The sequence below is a fragment of the Empidonax traillii genome, unplaced genomic scaffold (genome assembly GCF_003031625.1).
Source record: "Empidonax traillii isolate 1590-97213 ecotype Southwest subspecies unplaced genomic scaffold, ASM303162v1 scaffold2191:size69482, whole genome shotgun sequence".
Lineage (NCBI taxonomy): Eukaryota > Metazoa > Chordata > Aves > Passeriformes > Tyrannidae > Empidonax > Empidonax traillii.
The window spans coordinates 31,206-39,869 of record NW_020957384.1 but is presented as its reverse complement, the minus strand read 5'-3'; the positions used below and the strand labels follow the sequence as shown (position 1 = coordinate 39,869).

Here is an 8,664-nt window from a genome sequence, read left to right as displayed (position 1 = left end):
GGGGAAAGAGGGAGAAAAGTGCCAGACGGAGCCGTCCGTGCTCTCATTTTCCAAGGGCGGATCCGGCCTCCAGCCGTGGGCAAGGAGCAGGCTCCCGGCCAAGGCTGGGCTGTAAAAACGCAGGTTGGGCTTTGTGCATGCTCTGATTAATCTGCTGGATCCATTCCCACAAGGAATGAGTAATTTGGAGATGCTAAAGCGAGCACAGGGCAGGGGAACCTGGTCTGGAACGGGGGCAGAGCCAACGCGGGGCAGGGGATGGTGAAGACCCAGTCCAAGCCAGGAACGTCACAGGAAGGATGGGCTGCAGGGTGGGAGGGGGTTTGGTGGGGTTTTCCTAAATTCAGGAAGGATCTTCTCCAATTTGTGGACTTTTTTGCTGCGTTGGGAGCAGCCAAAATTCACCCCTGTGAGGGGACAAGTACCACACAGGTGGGCTTGTCCAGGCATTGTCCCTCCGTGGGACGCAGCGATTGCTCCCCGCGGCTATGAACCAATCCAACCATCCACGGACAGCATTTTAACCCCTGCTCCAAACTTCCCCACGGCTCAACTCTCTTCTTCCTCCCTTTTTTTTTCTCCCTCTCCAGCCTACCTGACCGTCAGCATCGAGCCGCTGCCGCCCGTGGTGGTGGGAGACGCCGTGACCCTGAAATGCAACTTCAAGACGGATGGGAAGATGCGGGAGATCGTCTGGTACCGGGTGAGTGGCACCGGGGCCTCTTCCCTGCCCTTGGGGATGGGAGCCTGAGAACACCAGGCTGCTCTGCTCCCGTGGAACAGAGGGGCGAGGCTGGCTGGCTGGTGGAGGGAAAGGCAGACGGAGCTCTGGCTGATGGGAATCGATTCCGGGAAGGAGCCAGGCGGGCTGGCCTTTCAAAACCTGGGTGGGGAGAGATATCAGATGGCTTTGTGATCACCCTGAGAGCTCCAGGAGGGCATTTTCCAGGTGCTTTGTCATGTTTTCCAGCTGGACTGGGGGTTGGCAGGCTCAGTTTGGTGCTGGGGGGTTGGTGCTGGGGGGGATTTGGAGTCGAGGTCGGCACTGCTCTGCAAAGAAGATTTTAGTGTTGGGTGGGAAATGATGCAAAAGGAGGGGAGAAATTTGGCAGAATTGGGGGGGTGTTGGGGGCTTGGGGGGCAGTGCTGGGCTCTTTATGGTGGGCTCTCAAAAAACCCTTCCCTGTCCCCAGAATATTTGCAAAGCTGGGATGTTGATCAGCAGGGAAACAAGACTTGGAGCGTCTGGGTTTATCTGGGGAGGAGGGATTTGGGGTCGTGGCTTTCCCCCCTTCCAGCTTCACTCCCACCTGCACTGAGCCTCGATCCAACCCTGGCTATAACAATCCAGAGCAATATTTTTGGTTTTCTCCAGGAAATTTCAGCATAAGCTGGCAAACACAAATAAAACCCCTCTGGTGGTTTGATCCGAGCAAACCTGAAGCTTTCCAGGATGGAAACAGCTCTTTGCTCATGGAGGAGGCAAAGAAAGGGCAAATGGTGCCAGTGGCAGTGGATGGAGTAACTGCCTTTCACCTGGGAGCATTTCCTCTTGGATTTACCCTCGTGTTTCTGCTCCCTGAACAAGGAGCATCTCTGTCTTAAAGCTCTCCTTCACATCCAGGCAGGTTTATAAATAGGAAAAGGTGCTCTCTGGACTGAAATATATTCACTTGCCAGAGTGTGATGTGTGCACAGGAATATTCCATCCAATCCTGGACGTGTTTGGCTATAAATAAATGTGTGTAGACATCTGTAACGTTTGGGTGTACACCTAAATGGGGTATAGAGGATCCAAGCAGAGGAATTTAATAATAAAACCCAAACCCAGCCCCCAAATTGCAGGGTGGAATTGGCTTTGTCTCCCCGTTACTTTGGGCGGGAGGTTTTTTTTTTCTGCTGGCTCTGCCTTCTCCACCAGGTTTTTCCTTCCCTTTTCCACTCAGTAATATTGGATTAACCCACTTTCTCGGGAGCTGGGGCTGGATTTGCATAATCCCCCCCCGTGAGGAGGGATGCTGGAGCCCTCAGCGAGAGGATGATGCACCGGGGCGGCCGAGCAAATGATGCTCTGAGGAACCATGGGGAGAGTGGAAAGGGAAAAAATAACCCAGCTCTTATTTTTATCACCACAAATCCCCCTTTCTTCCAGCTTTTTTTACCCCCCATCCCCCATCCCATTTTTCTCCTTTCCCAGGGAGCTGCCTGCGTTTGGAAAATTGGGGTTTTTTTCATGGAGCATCTCAGGATTTGCCAAATTCCTTCCTGATTTGAAGCTTTTTTCCCCCCTTTTCCCCACATTTGGCCTCACTGCCGGACTGTTGCAGCTGCCCAGAACCCCCGTGGGTGCTCCCTGGGGCAGGAGGGGATGGATGGGTTTGGGTGAGCGAGGCTGGAGCTGCTGGGGCTGCACAGTTGGTTTTATACTCCTTGGAAATCATCGGGATGTGGCCCCAGAGCAGTGGGAGGGGATGTGGGGCCTCCTGGGGCTCCTCTCCCTCAGTTTACTGGGCAGGGAGCAGAGGGAGCTCCTTGGCTTTTAAGGACATGGAGCTGCTCTAAGGACATGGAGCTGCTCCAGGGGCAATGGAGGGTGTTGGGAGGGGGAGGGGAAGTAGGGGAGCAGTGTCAATGGAAGTGGTTTGATGGGACGGGGGGGAGAACCGATGGGATGGATCCATAACCCATGGGATAGATCCATAACCACGGGATGGATCCATAACCACGGGATGGATCCATAACCACGGGATGGATCCATAACCCATGGGATGGATCCATAACCACGGGATGGATCCATAACCACGGGATGTATCCATAACTTAGGGGAGGGATCCATAACCTGTAGGATGGATCCATAACCCATGGGATGGATCCATAACCACAGGATGTATCCATAACCCATGGGATGGATCCATAACTTAGGGGAGGGATCCATAACCCACGGGATGGATCCATAACCTGTAGGATGGATCCATAACCACGGGATGGATCCATAACCCACGGGATGTATCCATAATATAGGGGAGGGATTCATAACCCATGGGATGGATCCATAATCACAGGATGGATCCATAATTTAGGGGAGGGATTCATAACCCATGGGATGGGTCCACAGCCCATGGAGTGCATCCATAACCAACGGGATGCATCCATAACCCCCCAGGTGGGTGCATAGCCCACCAGGGTGGGTACCTGAAGGCCCAGGAGGGGCAGTTTACCACAGGTCAAACCCCACCAAGAAGCACCGAAGTGCAAACCAACGCATCCATCCCCCTTTCCAACTATTCCCCCGGGAAGCCCATGGCTGAGGGCTGGCAGCAGGGCTGGCAGCAGGGCTGGCAGCCCGGGACAACCTTTTGCTGAGGTCAGAAAACGCCACAGCGTGAGCCACAAACCCACAGCAGAGTCAAGGAGATCCGGGCTGAGCAAAAGGGCTTTTCGCAGCCTAAACAGGAACCTGCACCATCTGCAGAGGTGTTAATTAACATCCAACACCCCCAGCGCCGCCAAATCACCTCCAGAAGGTGCGATGTGCCCGAGAACATGTTTGCACACGGGGCTGCATCTTTTGCACATCAGGCGAGTGCCCCAAACCCCTTTGCAGGAGAGGAGGGCGGTGCCAGCCGTGCGAACGAGCTCGTAATGAGGCCGCGCAGCCCCGGAGCTGTCGAGCTGCTGGTTGGCGTCCCGGGGGTCGCACTCCAGACCTGATTAGTATGGTCACTGCCACGCGGCGCGGGGCTGGGGAGGCAGAGGAGGACTTTTTGCAGCAGTGCAGAGCTCTGAAAAAAAAAAAAAAATAAATACATAAGCAGGAGAGGGAGGGAAAATCCTGCGAGCCTCCGCCGTGGTTGTGTGCAAACATCTGGCAGCGGGCAGGGAGCGGAGCCGGCGGCAGCCGAGCTGTGCATACAGCCGGGGGCTCGGGGAGAGCCTGGGAATTGCCGGGAACGCAGCGCAGGTTTCTGGTGTCAGACGAGGGCCGGGCGCGATCCTCCGGAGGGCCGCGGGGGTGTGACAGGGAGAGTGGGCACGGAGGGGACCCCGCGGGGCCGGGGGCAGACGTTCTGCTTGCCTTAATTAGAGTTCGGTGCTCAGTCTAATTAGCGAGAAGAAAAATAACTGGGAGCGGGAGCTGGTGGTGCTGTGTGCGGCGCCAGGCACGGGCCGGGCTGCCCTTGCTCCGTGGGGTATTGGCGTGTCCGGGTCCTCCCGGGGAGCCTGTGGCGTGTGGGGTTGCGTGTGGTACCCGCGGGGTACGGGCGTTGCTCTCCACAGCACCCTGGTGTGTGGGCATCGCTCCTGTGGGAGCATTTCCACAGCACTCGCGGTGTGCCTGCTGTGCCCTCTGGACCAGCTGTGATGCACAGGCACTACTCCTTGTGGTACCCAGGGTGTGAGGTCCCTGCTCTCTGTAGTATCCCTGGTGTGAGGTGATTACTCTCTGTAGTATCCCTGGTGTAAGATCGCTGCTCTCTGTAGTATCCCCGGTGTGAGGTCTCCCTGCTCTCCGTAGCCCGCACTCGATGCACAGGGATTACAAATCCCTTTCCCCCATCCGGGCTCTCCCGGGCCGGTCCCTGCCTCTGGCAAAGCCTGGGAGGCTCCAAGTCCTCCCCGGGCCGGTGCTCCCAGCGCATCCCCGAGGTCAGTGGCACCGCCTGATCGATGGTGACAAAGCCCCGTCCCCGCGGGGGCCTCCCCTGCCAGTGCCCATCAGGAGAACGGAGACATTCCAGCCCCGGCCGGCGCCTCCCGGGGGGCTCCGAGCGGGAATTGCTGCTGGTGACAGTGATAAAGTCCCCGCTCGCAGCAGCAGCGGCTCCAGGGGAGGGGGCACAAGGGGTGGAGGAGCCAAGTGAAGGGCACACGATGTGCTGAGCCTGTTCCAAACCCTTCCTGTGCCGTCCGGTGCTGCTGGGAAAGCCCAGAGCCTCGGCAAATTTGGGAATGCCGGGGAAGGAGGCACCAGGACGCTGCTTTTCACCCCTTGCTCCTACAAAACATCTACCCGAAAATTCGCATCCCCCTCCACATTTTCCAATGGTTGTGCCTCTGATTTCCACACTTGCCTCCCTTTAGGGGAAAATTTAAGTTTTATAGATGTGGAGAAATTCCCTAAAAGCTGAACAAAGCTGCTGATGGAGAGATTTTGGGGCCTGCAGCTGCGAGAGGTCTGACTCGTGCCATTCATCTCCGCCCGGCTGGGTCGTCTCCGCGCCTCCGAGATGATAATTTAAGTGTCAGGAAGGGGAACTCCTTTAATTCCTCATGTTCAGGCAGGGAGAGAAGGTCACGAGCAGCAGCACAGTTTATTGAGCTCTCTATTACCAGGGCATCGTTCCTGCTCCGGGGAGGCAGCGGGAAGTCTGGGATGTGCCTCCCAAAATTGAACAACCCACTTGTCACAATCATTTGATCCTCCCTGTGGTTCAGGGATGTCAGAGAAGGGGGTGCCAGCGGAAAGTGATGCCTTTTGGGGGATGGGGAAAGGTCACGGTGTGCATTTTGGGGTCAAACCACCTGGGTTTGGGAGAGTAAATCGAATAATCTGGATTTTTGGGTGGTGAATTTGATGCTGGTGGCTCTGGGCAAGGTGGGAGTCCAGCAAGCTTGGGATGATGGGAGGGTGGATTTCAACCAGCTGAGCTAAATGTGGATTCTCAAGGGAATGGGCAAGGGAGTCAGAAAAAAATTAAAAAAAAGGAGCTTTCCAGCAGGATGAGTTTCTCCTGGCTGTGACAGGGACCTGGACACTGCAGCCCCCAGTGCTTCTCTCCCCCCTAAAGAAACTGGGCATTGCAGCCACCCCTGGACACCTCCAGGGTATTTTCCCTCTTTCCAAACCAAGTGCTTGTCCATTTGCTTGGAGAAGGGGTGCCAATTCGGCCCCAGGACACTGAGCCTGGACCAGAGCCCGCTGATGTCACTTCACAGCCCATTTTGCCCTCCAGAATCGCTCCCCTCATCCCCTTGGACCTGCATCCACCGCTTGCCGATGCCTGTTGAACCCACTAGACCAGCGGCTCCAGGGATATTAATGGTGCCGATGTATTTTGGGGACAGCAAATGGCCGGGTCAGCAGCGAGGTGAGGGCGGCAGGAGGGAGCTGCCTGTGCGACAGCAGGAAGGAGCAGGAGGTTAATGCCTCCCTGTGCTGTGGCAGTCGCCGGGTTTTTGTCAGGAATAAGATTTTTCTTGGGATTTATAAATAATGCAGGAGGCAGCCTCGGGCTGTCTGAGCTCGGCTCCGGTGCTTTAAATGTGCATTTCCTCTCCTCGTGCCCCTTTTCCTCACACTTCTTGATGTGGAGATGTAATCTGGGGCAGTCGCCATCAGATGCTGCCCAATTATCATCCTTTCTTATTCCCAGCGGGAAGCATCGGGCTTGGCCACTCCCACTCCCCTGTGGGTTTAGCAGCAACTTTATATGGAGCTCCTCTCCAAAAAAAATGACCCCAGGGCACAGATAAAACGCTGAAAGTAGGTCTAATCCCTGGAGAGAGACTATTTTCCATGTGCCTTTTCCTGGGAGTCTCTTAACTGCCTGTAATCCCCCCGGGCCTGGCTCCACATCTTCCCTTGCTGTGCATCCCTAGGGAACGTCCCGGGGATGGGGGGGTTGGACAGGGGCGTGAACGACTTCCAGCTGCACTTCCCACTCCTGTCCTTGGACGGAACTCGATGGTTTGTCCACATCTGCCCAGATGTGCCAGGGAACTCCTGTGGCTGATCCACCTCTCCCCGTTCCCAGAACCTCCCTCCTGGCAGCTTTGATGCCTCCCTAAAACAATCCCTGAAAATCCTTGGAGATGATACACAAAGAGCCTCTCCATCCAGGAGCGACTCCGAGGTTTCTCCTCAAACCAACCCACCCCGAGGTGTAAATACAAGTCAGGGGAAATCAGATGTGTCCTTGAAAACGAAACGTTTCCCGGGCCGGGGATTTACAGCTCTGATAATTCTTCCCGCACTTCCTTATCCCACGTCCGTGTATTTTCCTTGCAATAAAAGCCTCAGCCTGGGCGAATAAATTTGAAGGGATGGTTTTGGTGACAGATTTTTTTTCTTCTTTCCCCCTCATTCTTGCCATTAAAAAAGGTGGAAAAGAGGAAATCTGGAATCCAAGTGTTTTGCCCAAGCGGGAGAGATGCGTTGGGTGGGGTCAGTGGGGTCTGGTCTCCAGGAGATGCTGGGTTTGGGGGATTGAATCCCAAAATCTTCTTCTGCACCTGTTTTGCTTTAAAACATGACTATTTTAACCTCCTGAGGGATCGAGCTGGGCTGTTTTAGCCCCAAAATGCACATCTCCTCCTGCATGGCTTTCCTCTGCCTTTTCCTTAATTTTCTGCTAAAATTCCTCCTCACAAGAAGGGCAGATAAATCTGAAGGCACTGGGGGCCACAGGGGAGGAACGAGTCCTCCCCAGACCTAAAAAGAGCCTTTTTCCACTTAAAAATCACAACCCCAGTGAGCAGCTGGACATGGGAGTTGGTGATGCGATAAGTGGATGGACACGTGTGGATTTTGCTTTTAATGATAAATAAATAAAAAATATTTATTGATATTAAACAAAGGGAACAAGGGACAGGAGGAGAGGGAACAGCCCCCAGCTGGGCCAGGGGAGGGGCAGGGGGGACATCAGCAGGAATTTCTCCCTGGAAAGGGTGGTCAGGCCCTGGCAGGGGCTGCCCAGGGAGGTTTGGAGTGCCCAGCCCTGGAGGTGTCCAGGGAAGGCCTGGCCGTGGCACTCAGTGTTAAGATGTTAAAATATTAAGAATAAAAACCTTACAAATACTAAAAAGTGGTCACAAACCTGCTTGGAATTGCCAAAATTGCCCCATGGACATCTCATGAATGGGGTTGGTTGTTTTCCACAGGTCACTGATGGTGGCACCATCAAGCAGAAGATCTTCACCTTCGATGCCATGTTCTCCACCAACTTCTCCCAGATGGAGAATTATCGGAAGAGGGAGGATCTGGTTTACCAGTCCACCGTGCGGTGAGTCCCTCATCTCTATTTTAATGCCTATTTTGAGGAATTTTTCCCCATTTTGAGGCAGTTTAGGGGATGATGGCAACGGCCACGGTGTGTCTCAGTGGTGGAAATGAGCAAAGAAATACAAGGCTTGGGAAAATTGGGGAAAAAAAGAGTCTGTATTTATATATAAACCAGGCACAGAGGCTGCTCTTTGCATTTATTCCAAGTGTGAAATCACTTGCAGGAGTGTCAGTTTTATTACTAATTACACACTTGCTTTATTGCCACTGTTATAAAAACAAAACTGGAGCTTGGAAAAAAGGTCAGGGGAGGTTTAATTCCAGGTAAAGAACCCGGGATGAAGTATTTATCCCTCCCCGTTTATTTTTTTCCCCTTGTTGCCTTTTTAAATTAGAATTTTCTAATCGGATTTCAAAGCTCGTTTTTTTCCCAGCGTGGGGTAATAAAAATTCAGTGTGTGGTGGGGAAAATAGCAGTTTCCTTGAGTGAGGTGATGGCTTGCACCTGCAAATGTCCGTGGAAGGGTTGGAAAGGGCTTGGCACAGCTCATCCCATCGGATGAGCAGGTGTGAAGTGGGAAATCCTTTCTAATTCTTTGGAATTCGATTTTTGGAGGGGGGAGTTTTTTGCTATTTTTTTTTTCTACTACGCTTGGAGTTAT

The 8,664-nt window shown here is 53.8% G+C and overlaps 1 protein-coding gene across 1 annotated transcript in view; it reads left to right on the top strand.

Moving 5' to 3' along the window:
• Window positions 1–590: 590 nt before the first annotated feature.
• IGSF21 (immunoglobin superfamily member 21) overlaps window positions 591–8,664 on the top strand; it is a gene marked incomplete at its 5' end in the record, with an annotated part of 21,882 nt that continues 13,808 nt past the window's right edge. The window contains 2 exons of the mRNA XM_027909521.1: window positions 591–703; window positions 7,882–8,003. Of these exons, the coding sequence (XP_027765322.1) occupies window positions 591–703; window positions 7,882–8,003 (235 nt within the window). The remainder of the gene's footprint in view (window positions 704–7,881; window positions 8,004–8,664) is intronic.